The sequence below is a fragment of the Myotis lucifugus genome, unplaced genomic scaffold, assembly GCF_000147115.1.
Source record: "Myotis lucifugus unplaced genomic scaffold, Myoluc2.0 scaffold_655, whole genome shotgun sequence".
Lineage (NCBI taxonomy): Eukaryota > Metazoa > Chordata > Mammalia > Chiroptera > Vespertilionidae > Myotis > Myotis lucifugus.
Genome location: NW_005871703.1, coordinates 41,480 through 62,553, shown reverse-complemented (window position 1 = coordinate 62,553; position 21,074 = coordinate 41,480). Strand labels below are relative to the sequence as shown.

Below are 21,074 nucleotides of genomic sequence, written 5' to 3'. Positions count from 1 at the left end.
GCAGTCCTTCTTCCACACGGTGCTGGAGAACAGCCCGGCCTGCGAGAGCCTCGTGGACAACAACCTGCGGGTCACCAACTGGAACCGCAAGCTGGGCTGCAAGTGCCAGTACAAGCACATCGTGGACTGGTGCGGCTGCTCCCCCAACGACTTCAAGCCGCAGGACTTCCTCCGGCTGCAGGTGCTCCCCCGGCCCCAGTCGCTGCCCCTGGCCTTTCGCCAGGTCAGAAAGGTCTCAGGGTGGGCCAATCAGAGGAGCTAGGGCCTTCACCTGGAGCTGCCCTCGGGGCTCTGGGGTGACTGTGGCCGATCCGGGGTGCTGGAGGGGGCCCCTGGGGCCTCCAGACCCCTGACCATGCTGGCTCTCCCCCTCCAGCAAGTCTCTAGGCCCACCTTCTTCGCCCGGAAGTTTGAGTCCACTGTGAATCAGGAGGTCCTGGAAATTCTGGACTTCCACCTGTATGGCAGCTACCCGCCCGGCACGCCCGCCCTCAAGGCCTACTGGGAGAACACCTATGACGCGGCCGATGGCCCCAGCGGGCTCAGTGATGTCATGCTCACCGCTTACACCGCCTTTGTCCGCCTCAGCCTACGCCATGCCGTCACTACTGCGCCCGCGCCGGCCACCCCTCTCTGCAGGTGAGACCTTCTTCTGACATATTGCAGGCCCTCAGGGTGTGGTGACTTAGGGGGAAGCCAATCAGAAAGAGACAGCCCCTGCTCCCAGGGAGCCCCAGTCTCAGGCAGGGGGAAATGCAACGAAAACACAGCACATAGGTGCTGTGGGTGTGAGATTTGGGGCAAAGGAAGTACCTGGGAATGGGAGCCCCCAGAGCCCCCTCCCTGGGACTCCAGACCACGTTGGATATGCTGATGGCATCTCCCTTTCTCCCTGCTGGAACCTTCTTAGGTTTGAGCCCAGGGGCTTGCCGTCCAGCGTGCACCTGTATTTCTATGACGACCATTTCCAGGGCTACCTGGTGACGCAGGAGGTGCAGTCCTCAGCGGAGGGGCCGGCAGAGACGCTTGAGATGTGGCTGATGCCCCAGGGGTCGCTGAAGCTGTTGGGGCGCAGTGACCAGGCCAGCCGGCTCCAGAGTTTGGAGGTGCGACATCTGACCCCCAGCAAGACTCAGGGTAGTGGGAAGAGAGGGACAGACACTGAGGGAGGGGCAAGGACTGGGTTAGGCCTTTCAGGACTGGGTTCATGGGCCCTTCTTACCCAGTGACGGCAGCTTTGGCGGCGCCTCGTGCACATGCCTGGCCTCCACCCTCCCCCTGCATGCACACATGGAGGAGCAGCGCCCCCTGGGGTGACACACAGAGAGGGGACTAGTTCCGCTGTAATGCACACTCATCTTCTAAACTGCCAGGGCTTTCTTCTAGAGCAGTGGTTCTCATCCTTCCTAATGCCACCCCTTTGGGGGTCGAACGACCCTTTCACAGGGGTCACCTAAGACCATCGGAAAACACATATATCATTACATATTGTTTTTGTGATTAATCACTGTGCTTTAATTATGTTCAATTTGTAACAATGAAATTGGGGGTCACCACAACATGAGGAGCTGCCAAAGGGGTCGCGACCCACAGGTTGAGAACCGCTGCTCTAGAGGGACTTGGACATTCCCTTCAGGCCATAGGTGAGGCCGTTCAGTGTCTCTCATTCTCTTCCTCGGAGGCCTTGGCTTCCTGTGGGGTGGTCTGTGGGCAGGGCCTGGAACCTTATCTGCCTTCCTGCTCCGCCATTGCAGAGCAGGTTGGAATTCGAGCCTAGAAAGAAGTCTAGTCCAAGACCTTCATTTTGCAGATGGGGAAACTGGGACCCGGAAGGAGACAGTGACTAGCTCGAGGTCACACAGTGCGTTAGAGGCAGCATCAGAGCAAAGAGAAGGACTTTTCCCCAGGCTCCTGCCCATCTGCCTCCCTCCTTACAGGTTGGGACCGAGTGGGACCCCAAAGAGCGTCTTTTCCGGAACTTCGGGGGGTTGCTGGGACCATTGGATGAGCCTGTGGCCATGCAGCGCTGGGCCCGGGGCCCCAACCTCACCGCCACCGTGGTGTGGATCGACCCCACCTACGTGGTGGCCACGTCTTACGACATCATGGTCGACGCAGAGACCGAGGTCACTCAGTACAAGCCCCCACTGAGCCGGCCCCTGCGGCCGGGGGCCTGGACGGTTCGACTGCTTCAGTTTTGGGAACCCGTAGGGGAGACCCGCTTCCTCGTGCTGCCCTTGACCTTCAACCGCAAACTACCTCTCAGGAAAGGTAAGGACCTAGTTCCCAGATGTGCCCAGAGGCCAGGGAGGTGACCTCAGGAAGCTGACCATCAGAACTAACCCCCCATAGCCAGAGAAGGGAAGGGGGAAGGCTGGGAACTTGATGGTCTGGCCCTTAGCATCCTGGGGCTCTGCTGTGGCATGAAAGGGGAGCTGTGGAGTCAGGTAGGCTTGGCTTTGGAACAGCTCTGACACTTTAATTGGGCTTGTAGCCTTGGCCGTCTATTTCCTGAGCCTCAGTCTTATTACGTGTAAAGTAGGAGCTAATGTAACTATTGGAGCGCTCCCCACGAATCCACTCAAACTAGCTTGTATGAAAAAGGGGTTATTGGAAGAATGCAGGCTGTGCCCCAAGGCCCCAGGAAATGTCTCAGATCTCACAGGGCGTCAGAGGTGCTTTCTCAGACGCTCTGGGGCCTCTTGCCCCTCGTCCTGTCTTCTCTCTGTGTTAGCCTCCGGCGTGGATTCCCGATACATGACACATGGCCTCTCAGGGCAACAGAGACTGACCAGGGCCTCTTGGTCCCCAGGTGTCACATTCTTGGGACAGCATATCTGTGCCTGGTGGGCAGGGTCCCATAGCTCTCCACCCACTTGGCTGAGGTTAAGGGAGCAGACCCTGAACACCGGTATAGGATGCAGGTTCCCGGGGGGGCGGGGTGGGGATGAGGGGGGAGGTATGTCTCCCAAGTAACTAGTCCCTGGTAGACATTCGGGGTGAGTATGTGGTGAACGTGTCAGGTATGAATAGGTGGTAGATGTTTCCTTCCTCTGGCCACATCCTGTCATAGAGAAGGTGGATCAGACTGGGGGTAACCCAGAGGAGGATGGAGTAGTGGGGGCTGTGGCAGATCCAGAGCAGGCAGCCGCACCCCTGCTTTCCCAGGACTCAGCCTGACAGGGGCTGAGGGAGGAATGGAGGCAGCCCCACGGCAGGCAGGTATAGGAGCGGAGCCCTGAGCACGCTGGATTTTTATAGACAGAGGGTGTTCTAAGTGGAGGGAGCACAGTTGGCAGGTGTCCGGGGCATGGGGGAAGCAGAGTGGAGGGCAGTGGGATGCAGGGGTGGCAGGAAAGAAGGCTGGCGAAGCAGGGCCCCACAGCTGGAGGGCCTGGGCATGAGGCTTCCGACGGCTCGGAACCACTGGAGATGGTTGAGAAGGGGCGGGAAAGTTACCTTATTTTTTAATGTGCTTCGAACCTACTGTTTCACTGAATCCTCCAGTGGGGAATTCAGCGGTGACTGTCTTGATTTTATAAACTGATGGTTCCACAGGCACAGAAAGTCCTGGGGATTAGCCCAGGGCACTCGGCAAGGTGTGTGTGACTCAGTAGTAGACCTGGGACAGAAGTGGGGTGCCCAGACCTGACTTCCCGGGTCTGGCCTTCATGGAATCAGTGGGGCCAGGCGTGCTGACTGCGTGCTCTTGCACCCCCAGATGAAGCCAGCTGGCTGCATGCCGGGCCCCCCCACAACGAGTACATGGAGCAGAGTTTCCAGGGCCTGAGTGGCATCCTGAGCCTGCCTCAGCCGGAGCCCGCCGAGGAGGCCGCCCGGCGGCACGCCTTGCTCACAGGCCCGGCGCTCGAGGCCTGGACAGATGGGGAACTGAGCGGCTTCTGGTCTGTGGCTGGACTGTGCGCCACGGGCCCCTCCGCCTGCCCCTCCCTGGAGCTCTGCAGACGGACCAGCTGGAGCTCTCTGTTCCCCGACCCCAAATCGGAGCTGGGGCCTGTCAAAGCCGACGGGCGACTCAGGTAGCAGGGCCCAGCCAGCACCTCCAGAACACCGGGGAATTGCACCTTACAGACAACGGAGGGCTGTCCCCCCACACGCAAGGACCAGAGGCCCAGGCAACACACCCGTGACAGCCATCAAGAACCCGCAAGGAAGATGGGCGTAGTCCTTACTACTGCTGATGGCTCTGCTGGGGACCCGCGGGTGGCAGCAATGTGGGGAGAAGGGCTCCAGTTTCCACGCCCCACGCTTCCGATCCTTCTCCACTAGTTTTTGTTTTTTTTTTTTTAAAGGAAAATGGGTGGTGGGGGAGGAACTGGAAACAAAAGATGTGCAATAGGGCTCAGAGGAGCCCCAGGAAGTGGGCCATGGCTCTGGGGAGCAGGGCCTGATGAGCCCATCTGCTGTTGCTCTGGGGGTGGGGCCTGCCTCCCTCTCCAGGGCCTCGCCCCCAGCCTGGGCCTTGGCGCTCATGGCTGAGGCTCTGTAAGTGCCATCCCAGGCCCTGAGGACCTGAGAACAGGTGATTTGGGGGAGCACTGCAGAGCTGGACTCGAGTGGGACAGCCTCTCCTCTCGTGGCCAGGGGACCGCAGTGAGGGGATGGGGCAGGCTCTAGGGCTTCCCGGCATGCCCTGCTCCTTGATGGGAAAGGCAAGACACCAGGGCCTACTGAGACCAGTGCAGTCTCCCAGGCACCCAGAACTGCAAGCAGGGCCGGGGCTCCTGCCTGTGGGGCGAGCCCTCGCGAGCAGCGTGGGAAGAACTCTCGGCCAGGCCTCTCAGAAGAGCCTGGAGCAGCATTGTGCCTGAAGCTCAGTGTGGAGTCTGATATATGCAACAGAAGAAATATATCTCTATCTCTCTAAGCCGAGCCTCTGTGTTTTTCCTCCGGGCGTCGGAAGCCGTCACCCTTCGGCCTTCTCCTCCTATGAGTCTTGGCTGACACTTTGGCAGCCACCAGGTGGAGGTCTCATTCCAGAATGGCGACAGCTTAGAATCTACCCAAGAACCAGAAGGGATGCAAAACCCCATCTAATTCAGCTCTGTCTTTTTCGGAGGGGTGAAGAGACTTTCACTGCCTCCCAGGAGGCCTGCGGGAGAGCCCGTTCAGTTCCTGAGTCCTGACCCAGCACCTCCTCCCCTGCTGCCAGGCCAAGGCAGATGCTGCTGCTCTGGTGTCTCCAGGGCTCATCCCAGAAGCCCTCCTCACTCTGCTTCCCGCCCAGTCCTGAGTATGGAGCGCCCTCAAGGACAGAGGGTCACGGCCATGGCCCACCGGCTCCCTTCAGAGCTGATCCCTTGAGGGCCATGATGGGAAGGGTCATCAGCTTCCCTCCTCCTCTCCTGCCATTGTTAGCAGGGGCTCTCAGTAGCAGTCCTTCACCTTACTTCAGGTGGGGGTGAGGGCGAAGGGTTCTTAGCCTTTATCAGCCAATCACGCTGACCTGGTCAGCTCAGCCTGCCCTGGCTGCCGCATGTGAAGTTTTCCTAGTGGCCAGGAGAGGGCACCCCTGACCACCAATAAGGGCATTGGGTTTTTCCATTTGTTTAGCCACTGTGCTGACCCCTGTGTGCAGTATCTCGTTTAATCCTCAGAAACCTTTGAGGCAGGCTTTTCTTACCTTCATTTAGCACATCCAGAAACTGAAATGATGAGCCCAAAGTCACAACCATTAGGTGGTGGCAGCAGGTTTCAGATGGACAGGCCTCCTGTCACTCTGTCACTACGTTCTGCTCCTACATTCTGCTAAGGGCAGGGACCTAACAGCAAGAACTCTAAGAAAATAGTGTTTGGGTTCAGGGGCTAAGATAACTGTTTTCTTCTGGCCCCTACTTTAGTGAATATCGGGAAGCTCTACTCCCGTTCTCTAGAATATTTTAACATCAAATCTTAGGTAAATAAAAAGAAAAACTGAGGTCAGCACATTTGACCCAGGTAGTAAGTATCAGAACATTCAGACTGCTTGCTAAGGACTCGGACCAGCCTGTGAGTTTGACCCGGGCTGTGGCTCTGCTACTGTCAGGCTAGTACAGGTTCTCGGTCTTAATGTGTGAGCTTGGGTGGGACACATGCCCCTGGTTCAGTCCCTGCCACTCTCACTGACACACCAGGTCCTCGTTACTCATTACTGTCACCTGCTGAACATCTTGCCTTTGCACTTTTAGTCCAGTGGATCGTGATCCTCACCAAGGCTCTGAATTAATTGGCCTCAAGTGGGAACCCAACTACGACCAGGATGTCTGGGTTCAAAGCTCCCACAGGTGATTCTAACTTGCACACCTGCGTGAAGGACAAGTCCAGCCCCACCCCCATCGCTCTGGCGGCAAGTCTTGGCCCCATGAGTAGAATCACTGCAGACCAGGGACCAGGCTCCGCTGATTCCTGACAGACTCAGAGGACAGGCTTGGGGGTGAAGGCCCTCCTCTCCCCCATCCAGGTCAGTGCAGCTTCTCTGCCAACAGTGTTCCTCACCCCATCTTTCTGTAGGGTTAGCTGTCTCGGGGCTTGGGCTTGTTGAGGCTTCTTTGAAATCCTTCCCTGAGGGTCAAGATCAGGATTCTTGTCAGGCAGTGGGGTAGTGGTGGGGGTGGGGGCTGGCTGGGGAAGGCAGGGGCCCGGGCACTGCACAATTCTTTTGGAGGGAGAGCCAGGGCTTTTGTATTCTGTGGCCTGCATGCCGGGTTTCCAGGCAACCACGGACATCTAGGTTTCATTCGTGGTGGGAAGCCAAGACCAGAGGATAGCCGATTGGCATTCAGAGCCCAGTTACCTGGGTCAATGGGAAGTGGGGTGGAGCAAAGTCGACTGGGAGGGAATCTGGGAGTGCCAAGTGCAGAGATCCTGGCTGGCTGTGAGGCTCAACAGAAACCAAACCTAAGTCCTGAGCTTCACTTTGAGTCCTTCATGATCCCCAGGACGGCTGCCCTCCCTGCTTCAGCACCATGGGACGCCTCACTGAGGTCCAGGCAGTGGACAGGTGCCAAGAGTCCTGGGGCCATCTCTGGAGTGCTTCTCTCTGCTGGCCCCTCCTACCTGCTCTTCCCAGGGCCCAGCCCAACTTCTGTGGGATGCAGGAGGGGAAGGAGCAGTGACACCCTCAAGCACAGGCTCTCCCCTTCCTTCCCCTCTGGGGGATGGACTAAAACAATCCCCTCCTCAAAGAAAGTCCCCTCTTGCTCAAGCTCCTCTTTCCTGCTGGAGGTTCCCCCTGGGTGTGCACTAGAGAACATGCAGAAAGACCAACAAATCAGTAAGCAGCTCCATCCAGGTTGTCCCCAAATACACAGACTCACGACTCCAACTAACTTTATTCTTGCCCCAGGTCAGGTCTCCAAAGTCACTTCACAGACTTCTTCCTCAGGAAGCCTTGTCACCCCAACCCTTGACTCTGGTACCACCCGCTCCTGTCACCTGGGCTCCAGTCTCAGTCCAACAGCCTCGACCAGGAGCTCAAAGCATAGCGACCAGTTTGAAGGTGCCCTCAGGCTTGGCAGGAACCACGTGGACAAAAGTCTTATAGAGCACAGCGCCCTTGGGCAGCCTGGTGACCAGATCCACAGCCTCCGAGTTGTTGGGGTGGGGCACGTAGACCTCCTTCGTGTAGCGGACGATCCCCTCCTCCAGGGCATACAGACACTTCCTCTTCCCCAGCCCCACCTGCAACACACAGACCTGCTCAGCTACAGGGAAAGCCAGGTAGGTGGGAAAGGGACCCTAGGAGCTACTCATGTCTGCAGAGCTGGCCAGAAGCCACACTGGCCAGATCCCAAAACAGGCCAGGAAAATGCCCCTACTCACTGTCCCTGGGAACTTGTTTCACTTAGACTTCAAAAACATTTAAACACTAGTCTGACATACATTTTCATTTATACAGTGACCTGTCAAGTGTAGGCTTTAACGAAACAACAGACCAAAGCTAGATGGACAATGTATATGCTAATAAAACATAATGATATTAGGTAATACTTAATATAGTGCTTACCAAGTATAAGCACTGTTCCAAGCCCTTTTATAATATACTAGAGGCCTGGTGCATGAATTCGTGCATGGGTGGGGTCCCTTGGCCTGGCCGGTGATCGGGGTTGATGGTGGGGGGGTGGGGGGCGGGCGGCCAGCGGGGGGGGTGGGGGAGAAGGACCACGGGAGGTTGGCCCCAGCAGCAAGCTAACCAACAGCTGATTCTGCAAGGAATCGGGCTCCCTCCTCCCTCCTGTCTGGGTGAACCAGATTCAGGGCTGTCAGGGCCCCAGCAGCAAGGTCTGGGTCAGTGTGCATCATAGCTACCGGCTGGTCGTCTGGTCATTCTGGTTGTTTCGGTCGTTTGGTTGTAATGGTCGCTTAGGCTTTTATATATAGAGATAATAATTAAGCCCTTTTATAGCCATCAACCCATTTAGTTCTCACCTTGTTTAGTAGGTATTATTTCTGTTTTTCAGGTAAGTACATCAAACAGTGATTAAATAAACTGTGTGTTGTACTTAGTTTTTTAACATTATATATTTTAGCTTTTTTCTTAGAACTTGAGATTGGATGTGTGACAATTTTCACCCAGGCAGTCCAGCATTACTTATTATTTCTCTGCTTAAAAGAAAGGACTCTGGAGTCAGGATGCTTCGTTCAGATCCCAGCACTACTACTTGTTATGTTGGATCTGGGCAAGTTACTTTACTTCAGAGTCTCATTTTTTTATCTGCAAAATGGGGCTAATATTAACTACTTTATAAGGTTACCCTGAGGATTAAATGAATTAACAATCATAAAGAGCTTAGAATACTTAGAATACCCTAGCTCAGTGGTCGGCAAACTGCAGCTCGGCAAACTGTGGCACGCGAGCCACATGCTGCTCTTTGGCCCCTTGAGTGTGGCTCTTCCACAAAATACTGACTTCTGCGCATGGGCCACAAAATTTCAATCGCACTGTACGTGAGCGCCCACACGTGGTATTTTGTGGGAGAGCCACACTCAAGGGGCCAAAGAGCCGCGTGTGGCTCGCGAGCTGCAGTTTGCCGACCACGGCCCTAGCTCAAAATATGTTGGCTTTTATTATTGTCATTATTTTAGCAAGTCCCAAGAATTAACATAGCAACACAGTCTTAAGTTCTAAAATATAAAGCTACACAAATACAATCAATTCACAAATGCATTAATATTTCTGAAATAACTATAGGTTACTATCAGTCCTTCTGTTCCTACTAAAATTGCTCACAAAGGGGTGGGGTGTGGGGGCATTGATTAACAAGGAAACTAATTTTTTAAATTGATTTGAGAGAGAGAAACATTAATGTGAGAGAGAAACATCAATCAGTTGCCTTTCACATGTGCCCTGTCCTGAGATCGAACCCGCCACCTTTTGCTGTATGGGATGACATTCCAACCAACTGAGCCACACTGATCAGGGCTAAACTAATTTTAAAATAATGTGGGGGGGGGGGGGGGGGGGAGAAAAATAAATAAACAAACAGCATAAACAAATAGAAAAATAAAATGTGAAGAGTACAGTACAGACCTGTGTTACCCAAGAAATTTCCTACCTCAGAAAGTAATCTTAACTTGAACTGAAATCCCTGCTTGATATGGACCTAATTTCTGATATACACATTCAATTCTATTGTACTAATAAATTCAAGCTCTCTTTCAGCTACCTAGTAACAGTTTTATGCAAAGAAGGAATTCTTAGAAATAAAGAAAAATGAATACATTAAAATTAGTTTCCCAAGATTCAAAAATATCTTAAATCACTAGGCATCTTTTTCTCAAAGAACTGGGGTTTAGAAGGGAAACCAGTGCTATCCCTAGGCAAAACACAGCGATTTGGGAGTCAGGCAGACAAGGTTCCAATCCCAGCTCGGTCACCTGGGCCCCTCCACTCTCTAAGTCACTGGCACCTTACCTGTAAAATGGAGATGATACCGACATACCTTATAGGGGTGGGGTAAGGAGTAAATGTAGGCCCAGGAATCAGCAAAATGCTTGGCATTTGGTAAGTACCCAATAAACTCAACTGTTTTATTTTATTACTAGAGGCCTGGTGCACGAATTCGTGCACGGGTGGGGTTCCTCGGCCTGGCCGGTGATTGGGGCTGGCCGGCTGGCCAGAGGATGGACCACAGGAGGTTGGCTGGCAGCAGGAGGTTGGCTGTGGGAGCACACTGACCATCAGGCGGAAGCTCCTGCGTTGAGTGTCTGCCCCCTAGTGGTCAGTGCGCATCACAGCGACCGGTCAACCAGTCATAATGGTCGCTTAGGCTTTTATATATATAGATTCCTGTGCTTAGGAGCATGGAGAGGTAGTCCCAGAAAAGAAATGGGGAGGGGGCACAAAACAACTCACATGGGCACCTGGGTGCCAGCGAAAGTTGCGCTGAGTCCCAAGGATGTTGCCGGCATGAACATAGTGACCTAGAAGAGAAGTCCACAAGTGCGCTGACTATGGGAAGCACAGCAAACTGCTAAGAAAACATGATGGCCCACACTGTCCTGACCCAAATGTCCTGACCCACACCGACCTCTAAGTCTGCCCCTGGATAAAACCAACTCCCAGGTGGTCCAACGCAAGCAGCTCCGTCTCCGACCCAGCAGCCTCCTCTCCCGAGTCGCATGCCCAAGGTTAACACTATCTGCTCTTCCTTAGGCCCCTGACCCCGCCTCAGGTTTTATCTGACTCTTTAATCTGGAGCTAAATGCTCTGGTGAGCTAAGCGGAGAGCACTAGGCCAGGTTTTCCTGCTCTTCAAAGGAACGCCAGGGGCACAGACCAAGTACAGCTGGGAAATGAAAGCCAGGGCACACCCTCACCCTCCATTTTCTTGATGCCAAAGCGTTTGCCTGGTGACTTTCCACCGAGGTTTTTGGAGCTGCCACCTGTCTTCTTGGATGCGTATCTGACGGCAAGAGCTGCAGCCTGAGGGGGCCTCAGCAGGGCTGTAGCTGCAGAGAGAACAGAAATGCTGTTCAGACAGACTCTGTTTCTCCCCCCAGTGGGCCATTTGCTAGTTTGAGGGGTGGCAGGAGGCAGTAGCAGGGGAGGTGAGGAGGTATGTGAAGCAGAAATGCCACTTGGCTGTGTTGGTTTTCAGGGAGTGTCTCAAGCCCTTGGCCTTCTCCCACGGCAGGAGACAAGTCATTCCTTGTATTGTCCAGAGTGTGAGCACGGCATGGGATGTGTGTGTGTGGGCCAGGGGGTGAGGGGTGGGGCAGTAAAATATTAATGGGGGGAAGAAACCCCAAACACCATGTGCCCTGGGTCTTGACACATTCAGCCCTGTTGCAGAGAAACAAACACCACAGAAATAGAAGTCGGCAAGAGGACACCACAGAGCTGCCTGTTTCAGCCTCACTCACCATCATGCCCTCAAGGCTCCTAGCACTGTGGAGGGGCCAGACCACAGAGCCCAGCAACAGGACACCCAGAGAGACACCCACCACTTCCTTAGCCAGCCACCCATCCCCTGCACACCAAATACTTGTAAAAGAGCAGCTTTCCTGAGGATGGCTCCCACGGGATACTGGGCATTCCAGAACGCTGGACCCTGTCTTCAGCAAGCCCACCAAGCACAGGTCCAACCAAGAAGACTGACACTCTGCCCTGTTCATCTGACCTCTCTATACCCCTTCTAAGGTGCTCAGAGGCATTCGTTTTAAAAAGGAAAGTGAACTAAAACTCATACTAACGGAGATGTAAGCCGCTTGCTATATGACAAGCCCAGGGCTGGCAGTGCTTGCATTCAGGTCTCCAGGCACAGCCATGGTTAGCCAGGGACATGCCAGGTATAAGAGATCTTGTGGGTCTCTGGAGCCTGTAAGTTCAGAGTTCCTAAAGCCTAAGTTTCTGAAGTTTTAATGAGAACTGAGACTAGCTGGGGCAAAACACCAGCGATAAGGACTTAGATAGACACATTAAATACATGTCCAACACCACAGTCTACCTACATTTAAATACTGCTTCATTTGTTCACTTACTCACGTATTAAGCTCAGGAACCGGGCTTTTGCTTTACCTACATTATCTCATTCACAAACCTTCGCCCTTCACTCTACTCCTCAGTCTTCTTTTTCAAAGTAAGTGATGCTACCTCCTATGCAGTTGCTCAGGCGGAAATCAAGGAGTCATTGCAATACCTTCCCTTTGCTCACCTCCATCTCCAGTTCACCAGCAAGCCCAACGGGTTCTACCTCCAAAAAAGACCTCAAATCCACCCATTTGCCTCCAAGTTCACTGACAGTAACATCTCGGCTAAATCATCGCTCATCTCTCAGGAGTCTGGTTTCCTGACTTCCACTCCTACCCTCTAGATCAGTGGTTCTCAACCTGTGGGTCGCTACCCCTTTGGAGGTCGAACGACCCTTTCAGAGGGGTCGCCTAAGACCATCGGAAAACACATATATAATTACATATTGTTTTTGTGATTAAGCACTATGCTTTAATTATGTTCAATTTGCAGTAGCAAAATTACAGTGATGAAGTAGCAACGAAAATAATTTTATGGTTGGGGGTCACCACAACATGAGGAACGAAAATAATTTTATGGTTGGGGGTCACCACAACATGAGGAACTGTATTAAAGGGTCAAGGCATTAGGCAGGTTGAGAAGTTTAAAGCTGATTCGGGTCAGCTAAGCTTCCGGTCATCCTTCGGGTCTTAGCTTAGATGTTACCTCCTCGAGGGCTCCCCTGACCACTCAACCTACACACACACACACACACACACACACACATACACACACACATACACAAACACACACATATACCGGCTTTTTTTCACAGCACATGTTACTATTTACACTTCATTTGTGCTCATTTATTGGCGTATTCACTAGAAAGAATCGTCCCGGGGATACTATGTCTTCTTTTCTGCTGAGATCCCCAGTGTTTGGCACAAAGCCCTACACCTGTTGAGCCAACAGACTAACTGTGTGAGCTCGGAGTGCCTGTTAGTAACCCATTTATATAGATGATATAAAGTGTCCAAACAAAGCCAGAGAAGGGAGGCGGCGAGCCCGTGTCACCAATCGCTAGGGAAGCTGCAGGTATTTACACTCCAGGCAGAGGAAGGACACGTGTGCCTCGAACCACCACCCACCGCTCGGCGCCCCAGCTGTCACGTGATCAGCGACAGCCGCCCTGCAAACCTCGCGGCCCCGCACCCAGGGTCCTCCGCAGGGAGCGGCCTCCACCACCGCCCCCAAGCCTCCCTGCAAGGTCTCCGCTCCACCTCCACTCCGCCCCCCGGAACGGCCACGCGTCCCTTTACCAGCGGCCCGCGTCGTCAGCGCCAGCACCGCCGACGCCATGTTTGCCGTACAGTCGCTTCCGGTCTCACAAAGGTTCTGCTTCCGCTATCGGGGGATTTATTTCCGGGTCCTGCGTGGCAACTCAAAGAGAAGCGGGAGAAGTTGCAGGTGAGCTATTGCGCGCAGTGCGGGTGCGGACGCGGTGGGCTGGGCTGGGCTGGGCTTCCCTCCGGGGCGCTGCTCCCCAGGGGCTTGGGGGCCTGGGCGTCCTGGGCCCCTGCGCGGGGTGTGGATGAACTGAGGAGCGGCCTGGCAGAGGAGCGGGCTCTGCGGGGCCCGCAGGAGTCTATGGAGGCTCTGCGAGGGGCCGGGATGAGGCCTCTCCCGAGGCCTTGAGCTTACTTTACGGAGCTCCTGCTGTGTGCCAGTTACTGGCGTAAGCGCTGTGGAAGGTGCATGGTTTCTTTTACTTCTCACAACCTTGTAAAGTAGGTGTTGTCCTGTTTTACTTAGAAGAAAGCGAGGCCCAGAAAGGTTACAAGGTTTATCCCGGCTCACACCTCCAGTGTTACAAAAATTTGTTCAAAGAATGACTCTTGCACAGACCCAGCAACTGCATACCTAGCGAGAGAATTGAAAACACATCCACATAAACACTTGTACATGCATGTGCAATGGCAGCGTTATTCATAATAGCCCCCAAATAGAAACAACCCAAATGTCCAAGTGATGAAAGGATATCTACACATTGGAATATTATGCAGCCATAAAAAGCAATGAAGTACCGGAACATGTTACAATAAAAATAAACCTTGGATGCTAAGTGAAAGAAACCGGTCACAAATACCACATATTGTATGATTTCATTGATATGAAATATCCAGAACAGGAAAAAGTAGATTTGTGGTTGCTAAGGGCTGGGGGGAAGGAAATAGACAGTGACTGCTCAATGGCTATGGGGTTTCTTTTGGGGGTGATGAAAACATTCTGGAATTAGATAGTAATGATGGTTTCACAACCTTTGTGAATATACAAAGAACCACTGAACTATGCACTTTAAATAAAAGGATGAATTTCATGATGCTAATATATATTTTCTTAAAAGGATGACTTTTGTCATCTCCATTTCAAATGTAAAGATCAATGTGGGAGGGGTGTGTGAATCTTGTTACGGCCCCCTTAACATTTTGTATTAGAAACTTCCACTTCATTAATATCTCACCTTGACCCAGAAAGGATTTGAGAAGGTTCCTGTTAGACTAAAGGTGTAGCTCTCTGAGTTCCAGGTTGAATGTGTTGGGGACATACCCTATTTCTCTGTTTCTCTATATTGTATTTACCTCCATAAAGCTTGGCCAGAGAACACATCTAGTGGACTGAATTGAATGCCACAGTCTGTCTCATCTTTCTTTGTCTTTTAGAGAATTCATTTGATAGCACGTATTAATGGCTCTAAAGAAGTCATCACTCTCCCTGGACTCTTCCAGTGATGCTGAGGAGTTGCCAGTATTTACCTTTCTGAAGAAGGAACCATGTTCAACAAAGAGGAGGCAGCCACAGAGGGAGGAGAGGATCGTAGTGGTTCACACCTCAGATTCTGAGGCCTCCTGTCCTCCATCACCAAGGTGGAAAGATCCACCGCCCGTCCCAGACACAGCTGAACCCATCACCCAAACACAGCCAGTCAGGGTGCTGAGCAGTGGAAGTGAGGATGAGGAGGAACTTATTCCCCTGGCTGAGAGACTGACATGTAAGTTTTTGACCCACAAGCAGCTGAGCCCTGAGGATTCTAACTCCCCAGTTAAAAGCGTTTTGGATCATCAGAATAATGAAGGAGCATCACATGACTGGAAAAAACAGCCCTTTCCAAAGATCTGTGATGTTCCCCTCCAAGACACCTCAGAAAGGTGTACATTGAATAACAAGGACTCTACGGTAGACAGTCCATGCCATCAGCTTCCAGCCCCCCAAGCTACCTGCCCTCCCCGGAGCGTCAGCTCTTCAGTAACCAAAGCAAATGCCGAGGCCCTCCCACCTCAGAAGAGAACCAAGCACAGTCAGAAGGTCCAGAGGAGAGGCCCACAGGGACAAGCAAGCCGGAAGGAAAGCACCCTGAGACAACCACAAAGGGAAAAAAAGGCAGCACTGGCGAACAGACCAAAAGCCCAGAGGCCAGAGGAGTGCTTAAAGCACATCGCGGTGGCGCTGGATCCAGGTCCTCCCGGCGTCTGTCTTCACCCTGTGCTGAGCTCTCTGCTTCCCGGGCCGCCCACTGACAGCCCTTTCCGTCTGTTGCAGTGCTTTTACAGATGGAAGGCGGGGGCCAGCTCCTCGGAGCACTGCAGTCCATGGAGTGCTGCTGTGTGATTGAGGTGCAGGCCGTGCCCCGCAGCATCGCCTGGAGGAGGAGGGCCGGGCCGGCTGCGGTAGGGTTTCTGCTGTCTTTCCTCTCTCTCCCCCCTCTTATACATATCAGTCAGGGCCCCGGTGGGAAAACAGATGGTACAGCCCTAACCGGTTTGGCTCAGTGGATAGAGCGTCAGCCTGCGGACTCAAGGGTCCCAGGTTCGATTCCGGTCAAGGGCACATCCCCAGTAGGGGGTGTGCAGGAGGCAGCTGATCGGTGTTTCTCTCTCATCGATGTTTCTAACTCTCTATCCCTCTCCCTTCCTCTCTGTAAAAAATCAATATTAAAAACACACACACAACAGATGGTACACTCAACTTAGGTAATACAGGAACTACTTTCCAAGGCTTGGGTGGGGTACAAGGAAACTGCAAAGGACAATGCAGTACTTCGGGGTGATAACAGTATTGATTCAGGGTTTCTCCACCTCAGGTACTGTTGTCATTTCAGGTCATGCTGTTGTGCTGGGCTGTCCTGCACTGCAGAATATTTAGCAGCATCCCTGCCATTTACTCACTAGATGCCAGTAGCACCTTCCCCAGTTGTGACAATTGAAAATGTCTCCAGATGTTGCAAATGTTTCTTTGAGGAAAATCGCCCTGGTTGGGTACCACCAGGCTATCGTAGCTGTTTTTATGCGTAGGCCTGAAGGGATGAGGGGAGAAAGTGTCTACTGGAATCCAGGAGAGAAATGTAGAGAAGACCGCCTTGGAAGAAGCTTGACCTCCCATAGAGGAGTGTAGCAAACGCTAGGTGATCCTATTGGGAGGGGGCCAGGGAAAGAGATGCCCTGACTTCCCTCTCCTCTTTCCCTCCCTCCCTCCCTCCAATCTCCAGGGCCACCAGCCAGAGGGCATGTGGCCTTTGTGACGTGGTCTGTAGAGATCACCCTCCTTGGGCAGAGAGAGGGGGGAAGGGAGGAGAGTGATCTGCGGGGCAGAGGGAAGCTAATCTACACAGGATTCCTAATTCCCTCCGACTGGGCTTTGAGAATAGGCGGGCTTGCATTGGAATTGCAGCCTTGTGGCTTTATGGCTATGACCCTGGGCAAATTATTTCATCACTTTGTGCTTCATGTATACAATGAGGATACTGTTACGTCCCTTTCAGTCCCCCCCACCCTTGTTGTGGGGACTAAATGAGATAAGCAAGCACCGAGCACATGGTAGGCACATAGTACATGCTTCTTCCTGGCCTGGGCACCCAGGTTACTGTACCTCCTGTACCTTCCACTCCTCTTATCTGCAAATCCAAAATAGTCCACCCCACATTTTCAAGAGTCTGTAGATGAAACATTATATTTTTGCTCTCTTGTTTGGATCTCATAATTTTCTCAGCCCATTTCAACTTGTAAATGTTCCTTTCTTTAAAAAAAAAAAAAATTGAGAGCCTTTGTGTTGCCCATTCACTTTTGGAAACTAGTGAATGTGGTGTCAAAAAAGGCATAAACTACACACTTTGCAACCCTTTCCTGCCCTTGAATTTGATGTCTTTGGTGGAGGAGCTGTGTAAGTAACAGTTTAAAAAAAATTTGATTAAAAAAAAATTGATTTTAGAGAGTGGAAGGGAGAGGGGAAGAGAGAAACAAGGATGAGAGAGAAACATCAACATCAATTGGCTGCCTCCTGCACACCTCCTACTGGGGATCGAGCCCGCAATCTGGGCATGTGCCCTGACGGAATCCATCCAGTGAGCTCTTGGTGCATGGGATGGTGCTCAACCACTGAGCCACACCGCCGGGCTCCTTTCTTATCTACTGCCTTGAGATGCTGAACAGTTGATTTGAGGACTGAGGAGGGACAGGATCATGGTTATTGGTTCTTGCTACCATGACTTCATTCCAGAAGAAAACGAATAACATAAAATGGGCTAGGCTGATGGGGGTGAGTTCCTTTAGAACAGCCGTCGCCAACTGGTGGTTCACAGATCACTGGTGGTCCGTGAGGTCCGAAAGGTTGGCAGCCGCTGCTCTAGAAGGCCTGGGTCTCTCTCGCAGTGCTGAGCACCTGCTGACTTGCCTCCCTCTGCTGGGTTCCGGTGCTTTGGCAGGATGGAGAGGAGGCCTGGGTGGAGGAGCCGATGGTCCTGGTGCTGCTCCCGGCAGAGGCGTTTGTGTCCATGATCCACAACTTCAAGCAGGTGGGCAGAGCCGGAGGGGTGGGCGCTGAGGCGGGGACAGAGGGCTGACTCTAGGGAGCAACACTAATGCAGTTCCTGCCCCTTTGTGCAGGGAGGTCTAGGCAGCACTGAGAAAGGGAAGGAAACACTTCGGAGCTTTGTAGCAGGCATCACGGCAAGGACAGCGGGAAAGGCTCTGTCACTGGTGATTGTGGATCAGGAGAAATGCTTCAGGTTTGGATTTGTCAAGACTTAACATCAAAAGGGGCAGCTCTTGGGCCAACAGGGGTGAAGTCATTCATCCCAAATCTAGATCCTTCTGCCAGACTGTATTCCTGCCGAGCCCCGGGGGATGCGCTGGTCCAGGCTTCTTGCACCTCTTCTGCCTCAGTTCAGCCTGAAGGTGCTTGCTTCCCTTCTTTGATTTCCTCCCCTGCTTTAGTGCTCCAAATCCTCCAAGGAGAAGGAAGCAGGGAGTGGCAAACGGAGAACAGGCCAAGGAGAAGAAGAAGAAACAGAGACCACCAGAGGCCAACACAGGGCCCGTGGTGTCCAGGGTAGACATGGAGGAGGTAAGAGCGTCCTGTTGCCTGAGTCGGGCCGGGCACCCATTTTACTAACCCGATTTGCTATTGAGAAAGAGTGACATGCCTGCTGGCCAGTACTCTCTGCCTTGGGACTAAGTAGGAGAGAATGGGCCAAACAGGAGCCAAGGGGTTGGGAACAGGGAGGAGAGAAGCCTCAGGGAACATGGAGGGAAGAAAAACTTCGGACTAGTCTCGCCGCCCTTCCAGTCCATCTGCCTTTGGGTTTTAGGCACTGGTGGATCTGCAGCTACACACGCACGCCCAGGCCCGAGTTGTGCAGAGCTGGCAAGAGCTGGCCGACTTCGCGTGCTCGTTCACGAAGGCTGTGGCTGAGGCGCCCTTCAAGTAAGTGCCCAGGCCAATCCCAGCCCACTGCTGGGTCCGGTCCTTACAGTCGTTCTGGTACCCAAAGGTGCCCCTTCCCCTGAACTCTGCTGGCAGTCCATTGTCTCAAGCTTGACCTCACAAGGGGGATTCTGGGGAAGAGCCCTCAGGCCGTCCCTTTCAGGTATTCTGCTTTAGCTTATGTGTTATGTGCTGCCAGTTGGTCCAGGTTCACCAGTGGGCAGTTACCAGGATTCAGTGCAGGTCGGGTCACAATGTGATAGCCTCTCATAAAAATAAGTTTTAGCCTGCTTAGCTCAGGGAATGTTCATAGTCAGAATTTAAGTGAGACCTCAGAGCTCTAATCCAAGTCCCTTGTTTTCTACCTGAGGGAACTGAGGCCTGAAGAGACTGACTTAGCCAAGCTCCTAGCACGTTAGAACCACCAGAACTAGACTTCGCAGTGTCCGGGGCCCAGTCCCAGGTGTTTGACCCTGTGCGCTGCCTCTCCCGTCTCAGTGCAACCCAATCTCAACATAAACTAAAGATTCTGGTACTTTTCTGGTAACTTCTCTTTTAATGAAAAGGACTAGATGTTGTTTTTAAGGGAAGCAGTAACTAGCGTTGCTTGGGATCAAAGTGAGCAAGATATAACCTTATGCCCACTTCTTCCAAGGTCACTGGAGGGAGGAGTTTTAAGTTCCCAGTTAGGGGACAGGTTCAGGAAAGTAACCAGTGACACAGCTCTTGATCCCTGCTGTTTGCAGGAGACTCCGAGATCAAACTAATTTCTCCTTCTGCCTGGAGAGCGACTGGGCTGGAGGGGCGAAGGTGGACCGTGCTGGCAGGGGCCTTGCTCAGGTCTGGCGGAGGCAGATTCAGCAGCTGAACCGAGTCAGCCTGGAAATGGCCAGCGCTGTTGTGGCCGCCTATCCCTCCCCACAGCTCCTGGTCCAGGTATGCTGCTGCAGGGGCCACCGCCCCATGCCCGGTGGCCTTAGTGGGACTCCCACGTGGTTTTCACGGATAGCATTGGTGAGGGCCCAGGATTGCCTTGTAGGTCAACAGTGCAGGTCTGCTGAGATCCGAGTTAACATTCACCTAGGGTGGGGGGACAACTCTTATCCCCCAACCCAAGCTCACCACACCCTTGTTCCTCGATGAGGGATGACTGTGAATGGTGTGGTATTAAGAGATCATTTTCCACTTTCAGGCTTATAGGCGGTGTTTTTCGGAGCAAGAACGCCAGAATCTGCTTGCAGACATACAGGTGCGCCGTGGGGAAGGCGTGACATCTACCTCCCGCCGTGTTGGACCAGATCTATCCAGGCGTATCTACCTTCAGATGACGGCGTTGCAGCCAGATCTCTCTTTAGACAGTGCAGACTGAAGCTAGCCCCAAGGGACAGGATGAAAAGCTAGAGATTTCTGCCTCAGGACATGACCAATGAAGAGAGGAGCACAAGCCTGGGTCAGGCTCACAACAGATCCTGGGTGCCATTGTGGAAGTCTCCCTACCTGTCACCTGGCTGAGATATTTGCATTTATCTTCACCAGCATTCAGTGTTCCTCTCCTGGCAAAAATCAAGTGCCATGCATGAGCCACCCCTGCCCCAGCCAGCCCTCAAAATACAAAGGAACACAGACAGACCATTCAGACACATATTTAATAGTTGCAGAAATCCAAAAGAACCTCAACATCAAGTCTTGAGATCATGAGTGAAGTGCCCTCGGTGGGTTGGCTTTCTAGGCTGGGTGTCCAGCCCTGTTGGCCCACTGAGGCTGCCTCAACCAGCCAGGGAACGGGTCTGATCACTATGCCGACTTCTGTATTCTCTCAGTCTTATCTTATGTACGATGTGTTTAGTTTCAATAAAGCATTTGTACCAGTGGCTCTGGAGCTTGGAGGAAGACTAAAGGAATGTGTAGTGATCCAGAGTAAGGTGTGGGCCTATACAGCAGAGCTATCCTTGGGGGAGAAAAGTCATTTCTTCCAGGATCAGGACAGTCACAACTGGCAATCCTATCCAGTTGGACCAGTGAGCCTAAAAAGCTGGAGCCCGTCCTCTTCATCTCTGAACCTGAACAGCTTCTTGCTGTCCTCGGCGAGGGGCAAGGAACTTGCAGTCGGGAGTTTCAGTGAGTGGGCACCATGACATGGCCATTCCTGATCCCTTCATCCAGCTGTTGTCAAAGATGAAGCAGAGGCCACTGAGCAGGAAAACACTTGCTCTGGCCAACAAGAGAGTGACAGCCCTGCCCTTCATTGCACAAGTCATTAGCGTTCCTGACCACCTTTAAATGCCTCGATGCTCCTGGATTCCCTTCGCTGCCCAGGTAAGTTCTAGGGCTGGAATCAAACCATTCTAAACCTCAGTCTCTGACAC

General features: G+C 52.8%; 3 protein-coding genes and 1 non-coding gene across 8 annotated transcripts in view; 3 read left to right on the top strand and 1 right to left on the bottom strand.

The window, feature by feature from the left end:
* Nucleotides 1–4,888, top strand: part of XYLT2 (xylosyltransferase 2) — a 12,848-nt gene extending 7,960 nt beyond the window's left edge. For all 3 annotated transcript variants that reach the window (XM_014447451.2, XM_006105259.3, XM_014447452.2), the window contains exons 7-11: nucleotides 3–181; nucleotides 377–639; nucleotides 911–1,106; nucleotides 1,938–2,271; nucleotides 3,722–4,888. In XM_014447451.2, coding sequence (XP_014302937.1) covers nucleotides 3–181; nucleotides 377–639; nucleotides 911–1,106; nucleotides 1,938–2,271; nucleotides 3,722–4,044 — 1,295 coding nt within the window. In that variant the 3' untranslated portion in view covers nucleotides 4,045–4,888. The remainder of the gene's footprint in view (nucleotides 1–2; nucleotides 182–376; nucleotides 640–910; nucleotides 1,107–1,937; nucleotides 2,272–3,721) is intronic.
* A 2,424-nt stretch (nucleotides 4,889–7,312) lies between these two features.
* On the bottom strand, nucleotides 7,313–13,356 carry MRPL27 (mitochondrial ribosomal protein L27). The gene is made up of 4 exons (XM_006105258.3): nucleotides 13,272–13,356; nucleotides 10,818–10,949; nucleotides 10,355–10,422; nucleotides 7,313–7,680 (listed from the first exon to the last, which is right to left on the bottom strand). Exons 1-4 carry the CDS (start codon nucleotides 13,309–13,311, stop codon nucleotides 7,474–7,476), a joined length of 447 nt encoding a protein of 148 aa, XP_006105320.1. The 5' UTR covers nucleotides 13,312–13,356; the 3' UTR covers nucleotides 7,313–7,473.
* On the top strand, nucleotides 13,281–20,592 carry EME1 (essential meiotic structure-specific endonuclease 1). Of its 3 annotated transcripts, none has more exons than XM_023746322.1 (9): nucleotides 13,281–13,419; nucleotides 14,673–15,001; nucleotides 15,550–15,677; nucleotides 17,708–17,797; nucleotides 17,889–18,010; nucleotides 18,219–18,348; nucleotides 18,593–18,708; nucleotides 19,455–19,644; nucleotides 19,901–20,592. In XM_023746322.1, exons 2-9 carry the CDS (start codon nucleotides 14,698–14,700, stop codon nucleotides 20,075–20,077), a joined length of 1,257 nt encoding a protein of 418 aa, XP_023602090.1. In that variant the 5' UTR covers nucleotides 13,281–13,419; nucleotides 14,673–14,697; the 3' UTR covers nucleotides 20,078–20,592. The 3 variants fall into 3 exon arrangements, with proteins under 3 accessions (XP_023602090.1, XP_006105319.1, XP_023602089.1); XM_006105257.3 differs by having other exon boundaries at nucleotides 14,673–15,466; XM_023746321.1 differs by lacking the exon at nucleotides 19,455–19,644 and having other exon boundaries at nucleotides 14,673–15,466.
* On the top strand, nucleotides 17,046–17,179 carry LOC111823756. The gene has a single exon (XR_002826838.1). It is a non-coding gene; the product is annotated as a small nucleolar RNA SNORA13 (small nucleolar RNA).
* Nucleotides 20,593–21,074: the final 482 nt, after the last annotated feature.

Bases quoted from the DNA above. Each gene is read 5' to 3' on its own strand.
- EME1 (XM_006105257.3), top strand. From the start codon at position 14,698: ATGGCTCTAAAGAAGTCATCACTCTCCCTGGACTCTTCCAGTGATGCT. The intron at 18,011-18,218 runs GTTTGGATTTGT...CCCCTGCTTTAG, and splicing joins GATCAGGAGAAATGCTTCAG to TGCTCCAAATCCTCCAAGGA. The intron at 18,709-19,454 runs GTAAGTGCCCAG...TGCTGTTTGCAG, and splicing joins GTGGCTGAGGCGCCCTTCAA to GAGACTCCGAGATCAAACTA.
- MRPL27 (XM_006105258.3), bottom strand. From the start codon at position 13,311: ATGGCGTCGGCGGTGCTGGCGCTGACGACGCGGGCCGCTG. The intron at 10,950-13,271 runs GTAAAGGGACGC...TTCTCTCTGCAG, and splicing joins GCTGACGACGCGGGCCGCTG to CTACAGCCCTGCTGAGGCCC. The intron at 10,423-10,817 runs GTGAGGGTGTGC...CTTCTCTTCTAG, and splicing joins TGGCATCAAGAAAATGGAGG to GTCACTATGTTCATGCCGGC.